This window comes from Myotis nattereri (assembly GCF_964212035.1).
Source record: "Myotis nattereri genome assembly, chromosome: X".
Lineage (NCBI taxonomy): Eukaryota > Metazoa > Chordata > Mammalia > Chiroptera > Vespertilionidae > Myotis > Myotis nattereri.
This window is the reverse complement of record NC_138078.1, coordinates 140,191,584-140,215,601: the sequence shown is the minus strand read 5'-3', so window position 1 is coordinate 140,215,601 and position 24,018 is coordinate 140,191,584. Positions and strand designations below refer to the sequence as shown.

The 24,018-nt window shown below is 44.3% G+C and overlaps 1 protein-coding gene across 1 annotated transcript in view; it reads left to right on the top strand.

The window, feature by feature from the left end:
* Nucleotides 1-1,664: 1,664 nt before the first annotated feature.
* The window catches only part of LOC308511900 (melanoma-associated antigen 10-like), a gene marked incomplete at both ends in the record, with an annotated part of 33,120 nt that continues 10,766 nt past the window's right edge, over nucleotides 1,665-24,018 (top strand). Inside the window, 3 exons of the mRNA XM_081081735.1 lie at nucleotides 1,665-1,697; nucleotides 2,198-2,365; nucleotides 2,762-2,866. Of these exons, the coding sequence (XP_080937861.1) occupies nucleotides 1,665-1,697; nucleotides 2,198-2,365; nucleotides 2,762-2,866 (306 nt within the window). The remainder of the gene's footprint in view (nucleotides 1,698-2,197; nucleotides 2,366-2,761; nucleotides 2,867-24,018) is intronic.

The following is a 24,018-nucleotide window of genomic DNA, read 5'->3' as shown; positions in this document are numbered from 1 at the left end:
GCTCCCAGGTCCTGCTGCTGTCAAGTTGGGGACCCTGAGGGCGACTGGGGGCCCTGGACCCCAGAATCCTCAGTCCGGGGAGGCCTCCTGGTGTGGGGGAGGGGTGAGCTCACGCATTGTGCTTTGTGATTTCTGCATTGGGTCTGAGAGACACTGGGGGATGTTGATAGAAGGAGCAGGGCTTCAGGCGGAGTGGAGGTGGGGCAGCCCGTGCTGCTGTGAAGTTGAGGACACGGGGGAGAAAAAATGGGGATGTCTCCAGTTCTCTGAGGGCATTTGCACCACAGACAGTGCTCCCACTGAAAGCAGCCCTGCCTCTGTCATCCCTGAAGTCCGTAGGCAGGGGTAGCCTCAGGTGGTGCACCCTTCCTCCTGCCTTGGGCTCTCAGGCCAGTGAGGCTTGAGGGCCAATTGCATGTCAGTAGAGGGGCCCACATCTGGTCAGCATAGCAGAGTCCCAGGATCTGGCAGATCTCAAGAAAAGGTCCACCCGAGAGGGGGCAAGGTGTGCAGCTTCCCCACTCCACAGGGGAGGAACGTTACAGTGTCTAGCTTGCCCTGTTCTCAGACCTGGGAAGACCCTGGCAGAAAGGACTGGATGTTGCCAACTCCTGCTATTGCCACATGGATGAGGATGGGGGGATCTTGGGGATGTGAGGACGTAGGTCTCAGAGATAACCTGAGATCAGCAGAGGGACTAGTCCCAGGATCTGCCTGGTGCGAAAGTGCTGATCATCCGTGAAGCCTCAAGGCACACCCCCTTCTCAGAAAGGAGGGGTGGTACAAAGCCCAGCTGTCCCCAGTCCTCAACCCTGAAAGGAACAACAGTGGACCTAAGTGGCACGCTCCTTTCTATCATGGGTGGGAAAGTGGGGAGCCTTCGGTGAGGTGGGGTCTTTCTGTAAGGGGGCGAGATAGAGTATCCCAGGTGTGAGGCATGGAGGTAGGAGAGGCCCTGGCAGGAGTGAAAATGAATAGCCAAATGGGCACTGGGAATGCACCCCGGGCAGAGGGCCCAGTCCCTGCTGCCAGCATTTTGAGATGATGTTAGGGATTCCGCTGGGGTGGGATGCGGGGCGGTTGTGGCGGCATTTAGGGGAGATGGTAGCCACCTGAGGCTTCCCCTGGAGTCTGTGCAATGTGGTGCCTCCTAATTTGTCTCTTGGGCTCTGAGGTAGGTGAGGACCTCGGTCTGAGTGGACAAAGTCTGGTCATCTGAGGAGGGGTATCCGCTCAACAGTGACAAGAGTCCTGGGTGTTGCCAAAGTTAAGTTGAGGACCCCAAAGGAGGAGTGAGTGTACTCCAAACCCCGAAAAGAAGACAGGACCCAACACAAATCCAGCCTGCCCTTACTCTGAGCCCTAGAAACCCTGTGCGAGGCTGTCAGGCTGAGCCCCTTCTCATTTCCAGATTGGTGCTTTCCAGGAGGGCTTTGTCTTGGGGTCTGGACAAAGGTCAGCTGAGGCAGGACCCCACAAGTTGACAGGATAGTCACAGTGAAGAATGAGGGGATCTCTGACACCAGGATCCCAGGCCTGCCCAGCCTTCTTGGTCAGGAATGGGAAGACCTGGAACCAGTGGGTGCACTGGCTCCCCTCACTTTCACCTCAGTTATCTATGGAGGTGAGACCTTTCCTTTAGGAGGGCAGCCTCAGGACAACACATGGAGTTTTTTCAGTTCCTGCAGGGTGACAAGGTAAGGACTGATGGGACATCATCCCAGGACAGATGAACTCAATAGAGTATAGTTATGGTTCCTTGGTGACCCCTGTTAGACTCTGGGCAGGTGTTGCCAGATGTGGGGCCACCCCAAATCCTTCTGGCTAGCCTCAGGGGTGTGTAACCTTGTTCTGAGTGTTTTGTCTCAGGCCAGCAGAGGGGAGGAGAAGGCCCTGCAGAGGACAGGTGAAGACCCTGAGTGAGCATGGAGGGGATCCCCCATCCAGAACAGAGGAGACCCCACAGCACCCAATCCCACCTCACCACACTGTCTTTCCAGAACCTTGGGTTGTGCCAGCTGCACCCTGAGGAGCCTTCTCACTTCCTCCTTCAGGATCCTCCTGGACAGGTCGCTGAGCAGAGACACCTGTGATGCTGAAAAACACTTCTGAAAAAGAGACTTGTAGGTAGCCTTTGTCAGAGCTCCCTAGGGTGCATTTCCCAACTGAGGCCCCTCACATTCCCTCTCTCTCACAGGCCCATGAGTCCCCAGTACCCACTTTCTGCCCAACTACTGTCACGGTCCCAGCACACATCATCATGCGTCACCATCAGAGGAATGAGCTCTACAAGCCTGAGGAAGACAATCAGGACTCAAGGGAGAACCTCGACCTGGTGGTGGTGCAGCTGCTTGGGCCTGAGGAGGTAGAGGAGGAGGAGGCTATATCTCCCTCCTCCTCTGTCTCTTCCTCCCTCTGAGGACTATTCCAAGACAGCCTGGAGGAGGCAGCTGCTGCTGAGACATCAAGTCCTCCCCACAGCCCTCAGGATGCCTGCCTTCCCCCCTCTGACATGGCAGCCCCTCCATGTATCCAACCTGAAGATGAGGGCTCCAGCAGCCGAGATAAGGAGTGGGCAAGCAGCAGGGAGGCTCTGAAGAGGCCAAGCCCTCTCTGCAAGGCACCCTACATTTAAAGAAGGCTTGCCTGGTGGCATTCCTGCTCTTCAAGTATCGTACCTGGGAGCCGACCACAAAGGCAGAAATGCTGAGTGGTGTCATCAAAGAGCACCAGGACCACTTCCCTGAGATCTTCAGCGCAGCCTGAGTGCATGCAGCTGGTCTTTGGCATTGATGTGAAGGAAGTGGACCCCAGTGCCCACACTTATGTCCTGGTGACCACCTTGGGCCTCACCTATGATGCGATGGTACGTGATGAGCCCACATTTCCCATCACTGGCCTCCTGTTCACGGTTCTATGGGTGATTGCCTCAGAGGGTGACTGTGTCCCTGAGGAGGAAGTTTGGAAAGCCCTGCATGTAAGGTGCTTGCATGATGGGAAAGAGCATTGGCTCTATGGGACGCCTAGAGAGCTCCTCACTAAAGTTTGGGTGCAAGAAAAGTACCTGAGTACCGGCAGGTGCCCAACAGCAATCCCACACTCTATGACATCCTGTAGGGTCCCAGGGCCCATGCTGAGACCACCAAGATGGAGGTCCTCGAGTTTTTGCTCAGGGATTATAGAAGGGATCCAAATTCTGGCCCATCCCTGTTTGAAGAGGTTCTGAGTGATGAGGAAGGGCAGGCCTGAGCCAAGATTCAGTCAGGCACATTTCAGGCCCATGTCTGACATGATGGCACACCAATTCTTTAGTCTGTTTGAGAAGAGGACAGTCAATGTTCTAGGTCGTGAGGCCCAGGGCTATTTGGGGAAATAAGGGCTGTAGCATCTTTGGGTTCCTGTGATGACTGAGAAATGTATCCTTGTTTCCTTTAGGAATTTTCAAATGTGTCTCTTTTCCTAGAAGGTTCCATAAGCTTCAGAACCTAATTTTGTGAATGATATTGACCATACATGTATTTGTACTATTCAGTTTGAAAGTAAGAGTTGTGTTATTGTGTAACACAAAAATGGGACGCTTTTCAGCTTAGTTTGTGATTCTCAGCTAGATAACATGGCATTAGAATAGGATTTTCGTGGAAATGTGAAGGGACTCAGCAGTATAATCGATGGAGTCAAGAAATAGAGAATTAAAAGTAAAAGCTTAATTCTTACTTTTTGTCCCTTCTCATCTGTCATTCTATGAAAGGCACTACATAAGTATCCTAGGATTTGCTTGGTTCATTCAAGAAAATGGAGGCATTTCATCTGAATAAATACAACCCCTGCTCAGTGGTTCGTATATTTTCCAGACATTTACTGAGCCTCTGTCCTCTGAAATGCCCTGTGTTAGTAGTTGGCACCAACATAAGCAGGACCTACCCACCCACAGGATGACAGTGGGAGCCAAAAACATATATTGAAGGTGTCAAGGTATCCCCTAAGTGCTATAGAACAAGCAAAATAATGGGAGAGGCGGTGGGGCTCCAGGGGACAGCACTCCAATGTAAAAGACATGACCAGGACAGTTTGGGGCTTTGGGAAACTGTGATCCCCTCTGTGGGGGTTGATTGTAATGAATCTGAGTAATAGCAGTGGACAGATCTTGCTGAGAGTGTGTTTTGGGCTTAAGGGGAGAGCATGAAAAGAGAAATTGCTTGGAAATTCCTTCTGGATCATGTACAAACCAGAGAGAAATGTTCACCCGAGGCAGGTGGAAGGGTGTCTGCCCTGTACTTCTATCCCATTGTAGGATTACACAGTGAAGAGACCAGTGTTTTATCCACATTACCTGCAAGGACTCCAGAGAAGTAAGGGTCCTGCTCCTTGGAGCAATGCCCCCAAAGTACTGCACAGGCACTCTTCTCCCTGGCCAGGTCTGACTCCATTGAAAAAATATACTATTTCGGTTTCTTCTGGGGCTGACCAGCAGCCCCTGAGTGATGGATGAATGATTACTCTGACACACGTTTCTGTGAAAGACAGGGCTAAGGGACTGCTTGTCTTGAGAAACCAAACAGCCCTTTCGCCTGCCTCCTTAGGCTGTTATTGTAACAGCCGCTTGAACTAAACTATCAGATACTATCAGTAGGGTAAGTATCCTTGAGAAGGCACATGAGTCTGCAGTGTCCTTTAAGCAAGGACTTCTAAAGTCTCCACATAAAGATTCCAGTGAAACACCTGGGGGCTCAGACTTCTTTGGAAAAGTCAAGGCAGGGGCGGCCACCTTTGGCCAGCTCCCCCTGAAGGCCCCCCACCTTTCAGAGATTCCTCTTTATAAAATTTCCAACCAAGTCCTGTGCTCTCCCACATCTCCCCATTTTTTGTTTTGCTGGCTACAGAAGACTGAAGGAGGCAGAGAACTTTCTGCTTTGGAATGTCGGGGTCCGTGAAGCATGTTCACTGCTTGAGTTCTGATTTTTTCTTAATATTTAAAGTATTACATATGTCTCCTTTTTCCCTGATAGACACCCTCCCGCCACTCCCACACCCCAGGACAAGTCCCCACAACCTCAGTGTTTGTGTCCACTGCTAATGCTAATATGCATTCATGCATGTCCTTTGGTTGATCTCTAACCCCCTTCCTCTACCTTCTCTCTGAGGTTGGACGGTCTGTTCAGTGTTACCTTGTCTCTGGATCTATTTTTGTTCATCAGTTTCTGTTGTTCATTATTTCCCACAAATGAGTGAGATCATGTGATACTTCTCTTTCTCTGACTGGTTTATTTTGCTTAGCATAATGCTCTCCAGTTACATCCATATGTTGCAAATGGTAAAAGTTCTTTCTTTTTCATAGCAGCACTATAGGCCCAATGCACGAAATTCGTGCAAGGGGCTTGGCACTCACAGCCTTGGCCAGGCCTTGCAGCCGCTTCCAGCCCAGACCAGCCCTCATAGCCCCTCACTGACTAGGCTGGCTCTTGCAGCCCTGGCTTTCTTCCTGGATGGTCGCCTGGACAGTTGTTGTTGTTTGGTCTAATTAGCATATTAGCTCTTTATTATATAGGATAGTATTCCATTGTGTAGATGTACCACAGTTCTTTAATTCACTCATCTGTTGATGGGCACTTAGGCTGTTTCCAAATCTTAGCTATTGTAAATTGTGCTGCTATGAACATAGGGGTGCATATATCCTTTCTGTGTGATGTTTCTGGTTTCTTGGGACATAGTCCTAAAAGTGGGATTACTGGGTTGAATGGGAGTTCCCATTTTTAACTTTTTGAGGAAACTCCATACTGTGTTCCACAGTGGCCGCCTCAGTCTGCATTCCCACCAGCAATGCACAAGGGTTCGTTTTTCTCCACATCTTCACCAGCACTTGTAGTTTGTTGATTTGTTGATTATAGCCATTCTGACAGGTGTGAAATGGTATCTCATGGTTGTTTTGATTTGCATCTCTCAGATGATTAGTAACTTTGGGCATGTTTTGATATGTCTCTTGGCCTTCTGTATGTCCTCTTTCAAAAAGTTTATTTAGGTTCTTTGCCCAGCCCAAGTTTTAATTGGTTTGTTTATCTTCCTTTTGTTAAATTGTGTGAGTTCCTGTACATTTTGGAGATTAAACACTTTCTGAGATACTATTGGCCAATATGTTCTCCCATGCAGTGGGCTTTCTTCTTGTTTTGTTGATGGTTTCTTTTGATGTGCAGAAGCTTTTTATTTTGATGTAGTCCCATTTATTTATTTTCTCCTTAGTTTCCATTGCCCTCATAGCTGTATCGGTAAAAATATTGCTATGACATATGTCTGATATTTTGCTGCCTATGGAGTCTTCTAAGATTTTTATGGTTTCCCATCTTACATTTAAGTCCTTTAACCATTTTGACTTTATTTTTGTGTATGGTGTAAGTTGGTGATCTAGTTTCTTCTCCTCCTTCTCCTTCTCCTTCTCCTTCTCCTTCTCCTTCTCCTTCTCCTTCTCCTTCTCCTTCTCCTTCTCCTCCTCTTCCTCCTCCTTCTTCTTCTTCTTCTTCTTCTTCTTTGCATTTATCTGTACAATTTTCCCAACACCATTTATTGAAGAGACTGTCTTGACTCCATTGTATGCTCATGCATCCTTTGTCAAATATTAATTGAGCATAATGGCTTGGGTCTATTTCTGGGTTCTCTGTTTTGTTCCATTGGTCTATTTGCCTGTTCTTGTGCCAGCCCCAGGTAGTTTTAAGAATCGTGGCTTTGTAATATAGCTTGATAGCCAGTATTTTGATTCCTCCAGCTTTGTTCTTCTTTCTGAGGATTGCTGTGGCTATTCAGGGTCTTTTTTTCATTCCAGATGAATTGTTGGAGAGTTTGTTCTAGGTCTGTCAAATATGCCATTGGCATTTTAATGGGGATTGCATTGAATGTATAAATTGCTTTAGGGAGTATGCATATTTTAATGATGTTGATTTTACCAATCTATAACAACAGTATGTTCTTCCATTTGTTTATGTCTTCCTCTATCTCTTTCTTCAATGTCCTGTAGTTTTCTGAGTACAGGTCTTTTACCTGCCTGGTTAAGTTTATTCCTAGGTATCTTAATTTTTTGGTGCAATGGTAAATGGATTTTTTTTTCAGTTTCTGTTTCTGTGAGTTCATTATTGGTGTATAAAAAAGCCATAGATTTCTGGGTGTTAATTTTATATCCTGCTATATTGCCAAATTCATTTATTAAGTCTAGTAGATTTCTAATGGAGTCTTTGGGGTTTTCTATATACAATATCATGTCATCTGTGAATAATGACAGTTTTTCTTCTTCTTTTCCAATTTGTATGCCTTTTATTTCTTCTTATTGTCTGATTGCTATGGCTAGTACTTCCAGTAATATGTGGAACAGGAGCGTTGAAACTGGGCATCCCTGTCTTGTTCCTATTCTTAGGAAAATGGTTTTAGTTTTTCCAATTGAGTATGATGTTGGCTTTAGGTTTGTCATATAGGGCTTTTAGTATGTTGAGGTATGATCACTCTATTCTTACTTTGCTGACAGTTTTTATCAAGAAAGGGTGTTGGATTTTTTCAAATGATTTTTCTTCATCATTTGATATGATTATGCGATTTTTGTCTCTCAATTTTTTTATGCGATGTATCACATTTATTGACTTCTGGGTATTCTACCATCCTTGCATCCCATAATACATCCCACTTGGTCATGGTGTATGATCTTTCTAATGTAATTGCTGGAATTTTGTTGAGGATTTTAGCATCTATGTTCATCAAGGATAGTTACCTGTAGTTCTCTTTGTTTGTGGAGTTTTTGTCTTGTTTTGGAATAAGGGTAATGCTGGCTTCATAGAAGGATCTTGCAAGTGTGCCTTCCTCTTTAATTTTTTGGATTAGTCTGAGGAGGATAGGTTTTAGTTGTTCTTTGAATGCTTGGTAGAACTTCCCTGTAAAGCCATTCAGACAGGGCTTTTGTTTCCTGGAAGATTTTTGATTACTGCTTCAATTTCTTCGGTAGTTATTGGCCTACTCAGGTTTTTTTATTCTTCCTGATTGAGTTTTGGAACCTTGAATTTTGCTAAGAATATGTCCATTTCATCTATGTTGTCCAGTTTTTGGAATAGTATTTTTTCATAATACTTTGTATTTCTGTTGGGTCGATTGTTATTTCACCTCTTTCATTTCTGGTTTTGTTTATTTGGGTCCTCTCTCTTTGCTTCTTGGTGAGCCTGGCTAGAGGTTCATCAATCTTGTTTATCCTTTCAAAGAACCAGCTCTTTGTTTTATTGATCTTTTGTATTTTTTGGGGGGTCTGTATTTTAATTATTTCTTCTCTGATCTTTATTATTTCCTTTCTTCTGCTTACTCTGGGGCTTTCCTTTTGCTCTCTTTCTAATTTTGAGTTGTAGCATTAGATAATTTATTACCATTTTTTCTTGTTTGTTGAGATAGGCCTGTCTCAGAACTGCTTTCAGTGTGTCCCATAGATCTTGGATTGTTGTGTTATCATTGTCGTTTCTTACCAGGATGTTTTTTATTTCTTCTTTGATCTCTTTGGTGACCCAATAATTGTATAATAGCATGCTATTTAGCCTCAAAGTGTTTGATTTTTTTCATAGATTTTATTGTAGTTTATTTCTAATATTATGCCATTGTGATCTGAGAAGATGCTTGATGTGATTTCTATCTCCTTGAATTTGAAGAGACTTTGCCTGTGTCCCAATACGTGGTCTATCTTTGAAAATGCCCCATGTGAACTTGAGAAGAATGTATATTCTGTAGCTTTGGGGTGAAATGTTCTGAAGATGTCAATTAATTCCATCTGATCTAGTGTGTCATTTAGGATTGATGTTTCTTTGCTGATTTTTTGTTTAGAGGATTTATCCAGTGGTGTCAATGCGGTATTAAAGTCCCCTACTATGATTGCATTCCTGTCAGTCTCTCCCTTGATATCTTTCAGAAATGTTTTTATGTATTTGGGTGCTCCTGTACTGGATGCATATATGTTTACCAGAGTTATATTCTCTTGTTGAATTGCTCCCTTTATTATTAAGAAATGGCCTTCCTTATCTCTTTTCATGGCCCTCACTTTGAGGTATAATTTATCAGATATAAGTATTGCTACCCCAGCCTTTTTTTTATTCCCATTCGCCTGAAAATATTTTTCCGCATCCCTTCACTATCAGTCTGTGTGAGTCCTTTGTTCTGAGGTGGGTTTCTTATAGACAGAAAATATATGGGTTATGTTTTCTTATCCATTAAGCTATCCTATGTCTTTTGATTGGAGCATATTATCCATTTACATTTATGGTCATTATTGACAGGTACTTGTTTGTCAACATTTTTATTCTGTACGCCCGTGTTCCTTCTTCCCTTCCTATTTCTTCTTTTGTAGAAGTCTCTTTAGCATTTCTTGCATTGCTGGCTTGGTTGTAATAAACTCCCTTAGCCCTTTTTTGTCCGTGAAGCTCCTGATTTCACCTTAATTTTGAATGATATCCTTGCTGGGTATAGTATTCTTGAGTTCAGTCCCTTGCTATGCATCAAGTTGCATATTTCATTCCATTTCTTTCTGGCCTGATGTGTTTCTGTTGAGAAATCAGTTGATAGTCTAATAGGAGATTCCTTATAGGTAACTTTCTGCTTCTTTGGCAACCTTTAAGATTTTTACTTTGTCATTGGTGTTTGACAATTTAATTATGATGTGTCTTGGTATGGGTCTTTATGGGTTCAAATTGTTTGGGACTCTGTGAGCTTCTTAGGCTTATGAGCATTTTTTCTTCCCAATACTAGGGAAGTTTCCTGTCATTATTGCTTCAAACGGGTTTTTTATTTCTTGGTCTATTTCCTCTTGTTCTGGCAGCCCTATTATGCTGATTTTCTTTCATTTCGTGTTGTCCCAAAGCTCCCTTAGGTTCTTCTGCTTTTTAAGTTTTTTCTTCCAGTTGCTGCTTTGCTTGGGTTTTTTTTCCTACCTTGTCTTCTAGCTTGCTAATGTGGTCTTCACCTCCTCCCAGTCTACTATTGATGCTTTCTATTGTGTTCTTTATTGCAGTTATGACATTCCTCATTTGTTCTTGGTTCTTCTTCATTTCCTCTTGATTCTTACACATGTTGTTGAATTTGTCTTTCATCCTTTTCAGCATCCTTATGACCAGTGCTCTGAATTCTTTCTGTGAAAAATTGCTTGCCTCCATTTCATTTACTTCCTTTTCTGGTGATTCCTCCTTTTCTTTTTTATGGGAGCTGTCTCTTTGTCTACCCATTTTTGCTCCTTTGAGTGTGTAATTATTGGCTCACTCTCTACCGTTTTGATCAAAATGCACATAATACAACTCGACAAGACATGACACATTGGGGACAAAATGAATGTATTCATGACACCAATAATCCCAAATAAAGGTGACCACCAGAGAAAAGGAAATGGGGGGTGGGAGAGCACCAAAATGATATTGAGAAAAGGAAAAAAAGGTAAGAGAGAAAAGAAAAAGAAGAAAAAAGAAGGGAAGTTTCACATATATGGGGATATAACTCCACAAAACCAACAAATAAACCCAAAAATGCAAACAACAAACACCCAGAAAAAAGGGGGGGCAACTAAATCTGAAGAGGCAGAGCTTATTTCCAGAAAGTAAGGTAAAGGAATTGAATGAATGAGCAAATGGCCATGATTGAGTATAGAGGAGGTAGAAAGAGAATGAGTGTATAAGAAGAAAAGTAAAAAGCAAAATACTCATTAAATATATATATATGATTTTTTTCTTTTATATATATATATATGTGTGTATATATATATATATATATATATATATATTCATCTATTTTTGGAAAAGGAGAATACAGTACAGAGCAAATAGGCTTGAGTTTGGTGAGTGAAACTAAGTTATTAACAGAAAGAGAAAAGAGAAAAGAGAAGAATATTAATGCATCAATAGAGCAGATAAGCCCTGACTGGTTTGGCTCAGTGAATTGAGCGTCGGCCTGCGGACTTAAGGGTCCCAGGTTCGATTCCGGTCAGGGGCATGTGCCTTGGTTGCGGGCATATCCCCAGTGGGGGGTGTGCAGGAGGCAGCTGATTGATGTTTCTCTCTCATCGAAGTTTCTAACTCTCTATCCCTCTCCCTTCATCTCTGTAAAAAATCAATATAATATATTTTAAAAAAATAGAGCAGATAAAAAAGATGAATTTTAACAAGTACTACAAAGAAAGGTGAGAGAAAATCTAAAGCAGGAAGTGTAATATAGACAGAGGATGAAAAAGGGAGAAGTGACGAAGAAACCATTTGCAGAAAGAAAAAAATGAGAGAAAGTAAAATAATGATAAAAATAACAGTAAAAATAGAATGTAGATCACTAATCCAAAAAAATACAATGTTAATAATAATAATATAAAATAAAGAAAAAATAAATTTCTTAAGTAACCGATAAAAAGTAAAAAAGTGAAGTAGTGACGTGTAGTTCGCTTCAGCTGAGTTTTAATGTCCCATGGGGGATGATTTAAGACCCCTCTCTGTCTGCCACGTCTCAGTTTCCTGTTAGGTAGTCAGCACAGTGTTGTAGTTCCCAGCTATCTAACACTCCTCTGTCAGAATCCACGGCCTTGTTTTCAGGCAGGTGGGATCAATCTGCCCGATTTGTTTAACTGCCTCCTTTCAGTTGTATTTACACAAGCATCTATTTCTGACACAGGTTGGGGTGTTGCTGTATTACTTTCCGGGACCAAATGGCCCCTCAACTCAGTCCCCAAGGGCTCCCTGGGGGTATTCTGAATCCTTGGTTCCCTGCTCAGCTCAGTTCTGCTAGGAGTGGTTCGCTTTTCAGGAGAAAAATGTCTCTTCAGGGTTGGAGGGACCAGGCTGTCTCAGAGCTGGCTTCCTAGTTGCCTCTCCCTATTTTGCTCCCCAGCTTCCACAAAACCTTTTCCTGAATCGCATCCTTGGTGAGTGTTTGTAATTGAAAGATCCTATGTACTGGGTTTAGCAAGTAAAAGCAGGGAAAATATAAAGATAGAGCAACAGCACCTCAGAGCGAGCATCTCTCTCCCCCTTGCACTGCGAGGCTGGTGCAGAACTTCAGGCTGCCTTTCTGAGGGCAGCCTGCTATGCATGTGGACTTAGATCTAGAGTCCCCCACTGCCAGCAGCCCTGTGGACCCCCTTCCACAGTCGAGTGTTACGTGTGTCCCCAAGGGATGCAGACTTGGTGCAGCCCAGTTTCCTTCTGACCCTTTAGTCCTGGTTGCACATGACTCTCTCTCCAGCCCAGGTCCAGAATGCTACTGTTCTCCAGGCGCCCTCTGTCCCTTTCGGGCCATGGATTGTCCCACCAGCTGTGTTTAATTCGCCAATTCTAGGTGGATGCTATTCGATTCAGCTGTTTCTTCCATCTGCTCTGTGAGAAGGCACAGAACACTTCACCCTATTTGGCTGCCATTTTTTCTCCCCCTGGACAAAATGTTTAGGAGCCGGTGGCTGGGGAGGCTGGAGTCTTGGTGCTCATCGGTTTGCAGGTGAGGCAGCAGGTCCCTGGCTGGTGTGGCAGTAGGGTCCAGTGTGGTGTCTGAGGTCTCCCTGGTGAAGGTAAGGCTGGGCTGCCAATCACAGCCACTCTCCCCTTCAAGATGGCACAGTCTCTGTAGCAGATGCGGATACCCCGGGAGAGATTGCAACTGTAGTAGATGCTGCCCGGCTATGGGACCCGGCTGGTCCACCAGCCCCAAACAGTCCTGCAGAATATAACTGTCCCTCACTCACACATGCACCCACACCCCCACACATCCATGCACTCCCCTTTTGCTCCCTCATTCCCTCACACTCCCTTCCTCACTGCCCTCCTGTCAGCCGCCATCTTCAAAACTCCACTTGAGTTCTGATTTTGAAGACTATAAGAAAAACAAAGAGAATTACAATGACAGCAATGGTTAGTCCAGTCAGGTACCAATTGATTCTAGGTAACCATGTGGTGGGGTCTATCAACTCTAAATGCCCCTTTACCGTATTCCAAGCAGTAGTCTGTTTTTCATGTTCATTGATAGCAAGTAAGGACTCTTTAATTTTCCTTGGCAACATCTTTACTTCTTCAGTGAGGTTATAGTGGAGGACACCCCATAGATCCTTTTTAACATCAATCCACTGATGGAGCCTATTTAGATTGGGGCCCATAACAAAGACATAGGGGTGAGTGGTGCAAATTAGACTATGATCAGTATGATTATCAGTACACGTCCTACTATAGTGGCTGGAGGAGTTCTGGTAGTCAGCGTGCTACAGTTTCAAAGGGCTGAAAACATGGCCTAATCTCCATCGGGTTTTCTGAACTGGCAAGCATAGTACTCGAGGTCGTGGGGAACTCATCCCTCCCTCAGTCCAAACCACATGCCTGCATAACCGATGTAACTAGTATGAGATGCACGGTGTACCAGGATGTCAGTGATTTCCTTGACAAACTTCCCAATGGAATGCTTCAGCTGAGGGGTCCCACCACTTATTTTGCTTACACAGAGGGATGGGAGGCACAGTAACATTAGTCAGATTGCTGCAGGCCAGACTGCCTGCTGAGAGAAAGGTTAGATGGGCCTTCATCTGGTCATGTTTAGGAATTATATGTAACCAAATCTGATTATGAGCAGTCATACCATACAGAGAGGAATTGGAGGAGGGAATGTGTAAGGCTACAATTGGAAACAGGTCTTATTGAATTCATGCAAAGAAACATATTGCCACCTATTCTTAATAAGTTCTTAATATATAATTTACCAAATTGCTTTAAAAATGCTTCCTTACATATGAAAAACAAAAGTGTAAGAATTAGTGATACTTTCAACAAGTGTTATAAAATCTATATAATTATTTTTCTATTAATTCAGCCCCATATTAAAATTTTTTTCTCCTGATTTTTCCTGCTAGTACTTCTATCAATCCAGATACTTTCTAGAATAATGCAAATGACATGGAATCTTGTCCTTTCTGCAAAACACAATACTCCAGAATAATAATTAGAGCTATAAATGAAAGCATAATATAGTTATTTTTTAACAAAGCTTCCCATGTACCTTAAGTAGAAAATTTTCTTTCATGGGAGAGAAAACAAACACTTGAGGCATTCCGGAGCCTAATGGAATGAGCCAATTCTAGGACAAGGAAAAGTTTCTTAAAATTCAAACCCTGGGAAGGTAGTCAAATACATTAGAATAAAAGCTTATATATTATTATTATAATTATTATTATACAGTATTAAGTAATCTATTCATTTAAAGTAACCAAGTTCCTGATTAACATAACATAACCATTTTAATAATATATATAAAACCTTTGCTTCCTAGGCAAATACAGGAAAAACTATTTTACCTTCAGAAATAGGATTATTTTTCCGATGGAAAATATACTCATTAGGAAGCATAACAGAGATAACATGACCTAGACAACTCCCAAGAGGATGCAGAAAGGGTAGGTGTGCATGTGGGGATATTGCAGGTCCTGGGGTATGTTCCCGGACTTCAGTGACTCCTGGGCCTCTAACGGCTTTAGTGTAAAAGTACCATTTTTTTCCTTTACAAGAAGAGTGCCCCCCACCCCACTGCTGCTGCTTCTGCAGCTATTCAAGGGTATTTCTGTAGCTCCAGTCCTCTTGGATAAATACTTGGGGAGTTTAAATAATTATTTCCCATATTTTTCTTTTTAAAATTAGACTAATAGTATGAAATCTTGTATATAAGAAGAAATTTTAAAAAGAGAAACAGAAAAAAAGCCCTACAGTAAATGAATGAGTATTCACAAAAGGGTGGAGTGGGACATTAGCCTTAGAATTCAGCTCACACTAACCCAGCACAGTAAATGGGTTCTAAGGGGCACAAAGCCCCAAACAGCAGAGATGGAGGATTCCCTATGTTCATAAAATGGTGAAGTGAAACTACATCCCCCAAAGATAAGAAAGCAAACAAAAAACATCAATCAGTAACCAAGTTCCATTACAGACAGACAAGAACTTCTACTAGCTAAGAGTTTCCAGTGGCTGATGCCTTGAGAGGGAGAGCAGGAAGTGACCCCAAGATTAAGAATTTTTGGCAGCTGCTGGGAAGTTCCTGCAATTTCTGCCACATGTTCACCCTGTCACAAGTAGCTGGGTCCCTAGGCAAAGTGAAATATGCCTCATCTTTAAACAAATTAAACCAAACAACAAATATGCAAAAACAACAATCAGCAGAGACACTCTATGTGTATTTACAGGTGTGCACAACCCACACACAAGACTTAAAAAATCAGAGTCCTTTCCATGGATCTTACAGAAGATGTCTTATAGTGCCTGGGACTTATAGTCAGAATGCAGCCCAGAGGGCTCCCAGGTGGGGTCGCCAGTGAACACCCACAAACAGCCTGTTGTTCACAGATCTCATTATGCTCTACTCTCCGTAATAAATGTTGACTGATGTCCAGAGTTGTTTTGACCAAAATCTGCCAGTCCCAAGGCATCATGTGGTAATTTTTCGACAAGGCATTAAGGAGTCCTTTTATAAATGGACTGTTAGGCCCACTTTCTCTAATAATTTTCCTTATTTATTTAAAGGTATTAAAGGAGAGTGGTTCATGAATCCAACTACCTTGCTGATCTTGCATAAGCGGGCAAGCCTAACATAACTTGCCTGACACAGGATCCCGTAACTGAGGATCTAGTTGAGCCTTCCCACACCAGAGGCAGAAAATCAGGAAAGGATTCCTCTGATGGTGGGGCCTTAGGTATTACAGGCTCTACAGGCTCTATTTTGGGAGGAGGGGTCGTGTTAAATCCTGGCATTCTGTAGACTTTTGATCCTCAATATGAAGTGGGGTGGCCACCTTCTGCCAGCTCCCCCCTGGGGGCCCTGGAACTTTTAGAGATTCCTCCTTACAAACTTTCTAACTAAGTCCCATGCTTCCCCACCGGTTTCCTTGAGTTTACCTTGGCCAAGTTTAAGCAAGGGCCAGATTTACTGACAAGAAATGGAGAAAAATTGTTGGTTTTAATGCAAGAACCGCATGCAAAAGTCAAAATGATCTAGTCTTGGACTGGAATTCTGGGGAACTGTGGGTTAGTTGCACCTTGTTGGCAAGGACTCCACACCCAAATCAAATAAGCTATCATCTAGTAGGGAAGTAACCCAGCAGCAATTTGTGCAGATGACCTATTTGGTATCCAATTGCATTGCAAGGTCAATAGAAGGTCATGGAAACAAATGTGTAAAAGACAGAGTGGTGTGGTCTGGGGTGATAATAACACGAAAAATAACTACCAAACAATAGATACAATAGATACAACTGTCCATGTCTATGAACATTCAGAAGACAGCAGAGACTCACAGGTAAATATTGTGATCTTGCATCGAAAGGAAGGAAAAAATTTGCATCCTTGTGAGTTTTCAGGGGGTATTGCCATGGAAAGTGCAGAAAGGTCCTCTGGAATGAAGATGGTGAACCCTGTCTGCTGAGTTCTGTAGAATGATTTGAAAATTCATGTGATGGGGGATTTGAAGCACCTTCCACACAGTAGGGAAGCACTGGAAAAAAGTGAATTTCAAGAGAAATGTGACTTTCTGAGAAAGCCCTCCCAGAAATGAAGGTGGTTTTGTTTTTTTGTGTTTTTTTTTTGTTTGTTTTGTTTTTTTGTTTGTTTGTTTGTTTTTTTTTTTTTTTACTACAGATTACAGCAGCTGCATTTTAGAACTTCTACTATGCAACTATCGACTGGGGGATATCAAGTGCTCATCCTCACTTTGTCCTCCTCTTCTCTGAAGGAATGGGGACCCTGCATTGCCAGTCCTCTTGTACTTAGCAAGGGCTGTGTGATGACCCTTTGCCACTGAATGTTGAGCAGCAGCATTGTTTGTCACAGCAATTTCTACAGAAGGAGGCACAGGGTCTGAGGATTCATTCTCAAGCCATGAGAATGCAGACACAGAGCAGTGTGCTAGTTCACCCAGAGACTTAAGCCACGCACATTTTCCCTTGAGAAGTGAGATGCCAGATTGTGTGCCTTTAAGGCCCTGGGCAGGGATGGGGATGTTCAAAAGAGTAGCCAGCCCACTGGAAGCTGGCTGCAGGAATTCCTTCATGCCTACGGCACCCCTAGGCTCCTGAGCTGCTCCAATCTACCCCTCAGTGCTGTGATGAGTGGTGATTAGGAGGCCGGCTACCAGCTGGCCCTGCTGGCATGGTGGTGTCCTCCTTCTGGGGCCCTGCCCGTTGCCCCCATCACCACTGCTGCCCACTCTCTCTCCACCCTGGCCCAAGTCTGCACATCTTGGGGCTTTGCTTTGCCTGTGTCCCCACAGACAACCGCTCAGATCCTGGCAATGATGTTCATATACAGTTATCTTCACATGACAGCCACCAGAAGAGTATCCCCTTTCAGCCAGTGTGGTTCAGGCAGAGGTGGCAGGATGTGAGGTATCTTCCTGGTGAGTGCCCTAGTGATTGATAAATAATAATTATTGTCATGTGAACATGTGACTAATCACTATAACTGCAATTTATCTATATATATAAAAGCATAATACGCTAAGTGTCCACTTGGGAGCTCGACCGGGAGATGGGGAGTTTGATAGCTCACTATGCCATGTGCTGCCCTCCAGGGGGCGGCACAGAACAAAGGAAGGCCCCAGCCAGCAGCAGGAAGTCCCTAATAGGCCCTGATCGCCGTCCAGGCCTAGGGACTGTACCCATGCAAGAATCTCATGCACTGGGCCTGTACTTTCCAAATAATTCCCTTTGTTACACATAAATGCTTGATTAAATTATTCACCTTGTTCAGGTGATTATTAAGGGTTGGTGTTAGAGGCTGAGGCTGAGGCAGAGGGGGTGGCAGGGGTGCCTTGGCAGTTACCCACAAAACCATCTTGGATTTTGGGATCTATACAGGCAATCTGAGAAGATGAAAGGCTGTAGCAGGTGACATGGTTGGTCACCAGGTTGCCCCCCAGGGGTAGCTCCTGGGCCTCCTTAGCTGAGTCCTTGGGTCAGAGAGGATCTAGCAGACCACCTGCTGAACTTCAAGTGGGCCAGGTCAGGGAGAAGCCCCAGGTCTGTGGGGCTGGCGACACATGGCCTTAGTGGACAGGCCCAGTCATCCTGGTGCTTTTCCCTGTGGGTGACACTGAAAGACTCTGTGCAGAGGAAGGATGGAATCACATTTCTGTTATGCAAAAGCCACCTGGGAGACTTACCCTGCAGGGCTGCAATGGCAGGCTGGGCCATAGTGGGTTCCTGTCACTTTCCTGACAGGAATTATGAGAATGGATTAGGCCTTGGCATGGGGCTGGAGAGGACCTGAAGATTCCTGAGATGTTAATGAGGAGCAATAGGCCTGGTTTGTGCAGGGATCCAGCTTGGAGATCCAGATGGTGACTGTAGCAGCACATGAGTTATTATCAATGTGTTCTTATAAGCCACAGTCCATTCTTTATTAATATGCCCTGCTTTTAAAATATTTCCCTGCTGTCTTTTTCTCTGTTTCAGCATCACATCTAGGATCCCACATTCCTCTCATCTGCTGCATCTTCTCAAGACTGCTCTTGGAAGGGCGGGGGAAAAAAAGGAAACATATGTAATACACTTTGTAATACTTTAAGCAATAAAACTAAAAAAAAAAAAGACTGCTCTTGGCCCTGCGAGTATCTCAGACCCTATTTCCTTTGGATGACCTTGATCATTTTGAGAAGTTCTGGGTAGGTCAATTATAGGATGTCCTTGCACTGGGATTTTCTGATGTGTTTCTCATGCTTAGACTGGGGCTCCGGGTTTACGGTAGGAGGACCAGGGAGTTAAAGACCATAATCATCAGATCATATGAAGGGCACCGACATATTATGATCACACATATTCATTGCTGATGCTGACCTTGATCAGGTGACACAGGTAGAGTTCATCAGGTTTCCCCACTGTAAAGTGACCCTTTATTTTCCCTTTCCACATTCTCTTCTTTGGAAGGAAGTCACTCTGTGAAGCCACTGCCACTTCAGGGGACAGCGGTTTTGCTTACTCTCCTTGAAGGAAGAGTATCTACTTCAATGGCTTGGCATGATGATGCAGGAGAAGTTTTTCTACTCATGTATTGGGTTCTTTATCGTTCAAACATTTGTTTACCCAAGCTTCCTTCTGTAACTGATGTCTGATTTCATTCCATGTTGGTCAGAGAACATACTTTGCATGATTTCAATCCTTTTGTTCCAATCCTTGTAAATTTATTGAGGTATGCTTTGTGGTCAAACATGTGGATTATCTTGAAGAAAGTTACTTGTGCACTTGAGAAGCACATTTATTCTATTGTTGTCAGGGGCGGGGAGGGGTTGTTATAGATGTCTTTCACTAGAGATGGTTCTTGTGGTGTTCAGTTCTTTGATTCCATTATTGAGCTTCTTTCTAGTTGTTCTATCCATTATTGACAGAGGGGTATGTTAGTCTGCTGGGATTGCCATAACAAGTCCCACAGACTGGGTGGTTCACACAACAGAAATGTATTGTCTCACATAATTCTGGAGGCCACAAGTCCAAGATTAAGGTGGTGAAAAATTTGGTTTCTAGGGAGGAAGGGAGGGCCTATCTTCCTGGCTTGGAGATGACTGCTAATTACTATGTCTCTCACGTGGCCTTTTCTGTGCCCAAGTAGAGAGAGGAAGAGAGAGAGAGAGAGAGAGAGAGAGAGAGAGAGAGAGAGAGAGGAAGAAGAAGAAGAAGAAGAAGAAGAAGAAGAAGAAGAAGAAGAAAAAGAGAAAAAAATGAAAGTAGAGATCTCTGACTTCTTTTCCTCTTCTTCAAAAGACACTCATCCTATTAGATTGGTGTTTTTCTTTTAACCTTCTTTTCTTCCCTAAAGGCCTATCTCAAAATACAGTCACATGAGGAGTTGGGGCTTCAACACGTGATTTGATAGGGCGGGGCGGGACACAATTCATTCCATTGAGAGGGATATTGAAGTCTCTAACTTCTATTGTAAGACAGTCTGTTTCTTTCATCAGTTCTGTCCATTTCACATCATTCATGTTGGACTGCTATTAAGTTACTTAAGATAACTCTGACCTCTACTAGCTATGGATTGTGACCAAAAGGAGTGGCAATTATGACTACCCATCACCAGTGATTTCCCAGAAGTCCTCTGGCTGGTTGTGGTTGTAGCCTTCCTTGTACCTAACTCAGTCGAACTCTCCCACTCTTTCCGCAGCAATGTTTGTGAATGTCTCTTGCTGTCACCATACCCATGGGAGAGCCAATGAGTCCCAGCTGAATTTCCCCTTTCACAAATACAATAGAAAGTCTGCATATTGTTACCTGTCAGTGTAAAATCTCCTTAAATGCTCTTTAAACCTCCCTGTGCAGTTTCTGCTGCTCACTGTCCACATGGAGCAGGCAGGCTTAGTAGTGCCACCCTTAGCTGAAACCCAGCTCGTATCTAGAATGTAAGATGTTGAACAGTTCATGTATGATCAGTCAAGTCTGTGTAGGTGTTGTGCTGAGTGCTCAGGGGCCTCACTTTCTCTTGTATAAGAACACGCAGCCACCAAAGGTAGTGTGGCACACCTCATGAAAATGTCCCACACCTGGGCTGAACTCAGGCTGGCTTGCTAACATGTCTCAGTGGATGTTGAGGGCATCATTGAACCACCATTGCCCTAAAGAAACTGAGGAATTGTTGTGAGGAAAGGGGTCAGTTTATGCAGGAGCTAGTACATGGTGGATAGACACTCCTATGTATGGCATCAAGAAGTGTGGAAACATTTCAGAAAATCGCCCATGAAAAAGGTAAACATGTAGTTTCAGTAGTTACAAGCTTAAGCGTCAGCCATCCTAGGGAATACTCATCCCTGCCTTACCTAGGAATGCCCATAAGGTGATGCATTCTTCACCCATCTACTGAGGAACAAAGAGGCTGGCAGTATCAACTTCAATGTGCTGGACACAAACCTGCCCCTCAACATGGAAGAAAAACCATTGACAACAGAAGGACTTGTTAAAGGTGTCAAAACCAAGATCATCATTGTCCCAGGGCCCAGCACAGCTTCAGGCCAGGCTTCCAATTCTATGGCTTGGCAAGTTGCTTCATGTTGGTGTGACCCTGAGGTATTTATTAGTCTAACTTGTGCTCCTCACACTCAATATGGGGGTAGGCTAATGTCCCTGATATGTGACAAGGTGGTCAGTAGGAATGATGAGAAGGTAGGGAGACTATACTCACTTAAGCCTCAATCTGAGGAAACACCCTGTGCCCAGGAACACCAGGATCTCTGTCACTGCACCTGGGAAGACCAATGTGTGGGCTCCAGGGACTTTCCCTAATGGTGTGTAGAGACTATTTTCCAGGCTCTTTTTGAACTTAATGGCAAGAGATGGTCTCATAATGCAAGGACTCTTGAATGGCCCAGTTCCTGGTTCCTGTTGGTCTAACTCTCAAGTCCAGAAAGTCAGAGGCCTAGGAAGTAGACATGTCTCTCTTGTGCCCCTCCACAGAGGTTCCTGGTAGGTAGAGCTTATCCTCACTGGATCCCCCCTGAATCCCCACAGAATTGTTCCTGCAATGGCCTGGTCTCCAGCTCTGCTTGCTGGATCCGAGTGCCCTCTCAGATGTAAGAGGTTCTCTAGAGATTGGGGTGCTCCCTGGGAGCCACTTGAATTTCACCAGGTCTTCTCTGAGAGGAAGAGGCTTATCTGCTGGGGTTTTTCCCAGGGCCCTAGTGAGGTGCACTAGCCTGGCCCCTGGCCCCATATGAGAAATCTGTCCCTGACAATGTGGGACCCCTCCAACTGCCCCTTTCTTGGGGTCTCCCATTATCTAAAACTGTATCATAGGACTGTCTCTGCACCCTGACACCAGGCCAAAGACCCTTCTTCTGCTGGAAATGTGGACAAAAGCCAGGCTTGGCCTATAATCAGCCTTAACTGCCAGTTTGAAGAGCTTGGGGCCTTTCCTCATGAAAGTGCACACCAACCCCACAATGGTTTTCTTCCACAGAGAGCTCACTCACCAAAGCTCATGCAAGTGCCCATCACCACAACTGAGCCCAGTTTGGTCCAAATGCTTAATGCTGTTTTACTGCCAAACTGGGGTCTGAAATATAGCTGAAGAACACAGAGTTTGGGATTTTGAGACTTTAAGCTGTGTGTTCACTGTTATATAGACACCTATGCACAAAGAAACAAATGTTTCCTTGCCGCCTGAAATTTAGCTGTTTAATAAGAGCCAGTGGGTCTGCCAAACATTCAAAGCCTGTCATCCTGTGTTTTACCAAGCCCAAGCACCTCCCTATCAGAAATAAAGTTCCTATGAGTGACATTGATTCCATCACCTTGGTTACCTAAATTTATCCCATTTTGACCTGAACTTCATGTTTACCTGCACATGTCAAATGATTTTTATATTTGGGGAGGATGAATTCATTTCTCTCAGCCCTACTTTGAAAATTAGGGCCTTGGGTCAGTATCTCGTGAAAGGATGTGAGAGACAAGGGCATGTAAATTACATTCTAGGTCTGCCCAGTGGTACCTGGCACATTGTGGGTTAGGTCATTCTCTGTGTGAGGAGCTGTCCTAGGCACTGTAGGCTGTTTAGTAGCATCCCTGGTTTCTGCCCACCAGATGTCAGCAGCATCCCCTGCTTCTTCCCTAGTTGGGAAAATGAAATTATCTCCCAGACATTATCATATGTTTCCAGTCGGGGGATCACCACTCCTCCTGGGGAGTTCTGTGGGGATTTGTAAGGCTTTCTTGGGGAACAAGTGTTCACATTTGTGCTTCTCTCAGAAAGCTCTCTCAGGAATCGCTGCTTTGCTAGTTATATAGCCATGTGACCACCAATATCCACTTTTGGTGCCCTCTGCCCTGGCCCAGAGCACCTGGTTGGTAGCTGTGGAATTGGTGGGCCCTTGTTTCATGTGGCCACCATCATAGTGATTGTAAACACAATTATCCACAAGGCCTAATGGGTGCACAGGTAGAAAGGGGCCTGCATTTTCCACAAATCAGGCCCGACACCACAGAGAATGACAGCACTTCTTTCTCTTGGGGTGGACCACTCAGTGGGTCTACCTCTTCCACCTACTACTATTCACTCTTTGGCCTCAGGCACCTTCACTTGTGAAGGAACAGAGAAAAAGGGAACAAACAGAACATGGGAGGGGTCCCCTGAGGACTAAAGCTGAGGCCTTGGCTAAAGGAGGTTTGGGGAATGAGTCCAAATGGCAAAATCACCGGACTCTACTACTTTAAGCACCAACTGCCACATTTTACACACTTGGGAGACCTTAGAATACACCCCTCTCTATGCAACTATTTCTGGTTGACTTTCATTTTGTTTTCCTAGACCCTGTCACCTATGCCCTCCTGGGAACAAAAGTAAAATTAAGTGTTCTGGACCAGCCATTGCCTCCTCTGGTCCCCTGAACATGATTTGTTTTTAAGACGTTTTGGCTGTCATGGCCCAGCACATGAAATGCCTCATGCTCAGATTACTCTTGGGTGCGCTTAGCATGCTGCCCTCTGTCCTGGCCCAGAGGGTACAAGGCCATTGTCTTGGACACATGGCTTATTTTCCTTGACTGATGTCAGCAGGGATACCTGTCCTGGTTTGTGCCCAAAGTGTGAGCTGCACAATCCTTTTATTAAGTGTGGTGCCTGTGATCAAATAAGAGGTGAATATGCAGAGCATCCTTTCTTGCACATCCTCCCCCACATGCAAGTCCACCTTCCCTCAGTAGGCCCCCTGCTTGATCTGGGAACAAAGCTCAATGATTTTCCAGGATGTCCATGAAGCAGAAGCACCCCCAAACTTGAGACATTACCAGCCCAGGACCCAGGCATTCTGGCCTATGGAAGAGAACCAGGGCTCTGCATGCAGACTGCCAACACTGGCATCTCACCCCTGCCATATCCTAGTTGACATTTCCTAGTTTAGCTACTGAGACCAATGTCTGTGCTTCCTCAGGGGCAGTTTGTACTAATTTCATTTTTCTTAAGAATTAGCTGTATTGTCTTTCTTTGAATGCCTCTATATACTTTTTTTTTCTGAAATCAGACCATGTTGAGTATCATAATTCAGGAGATCA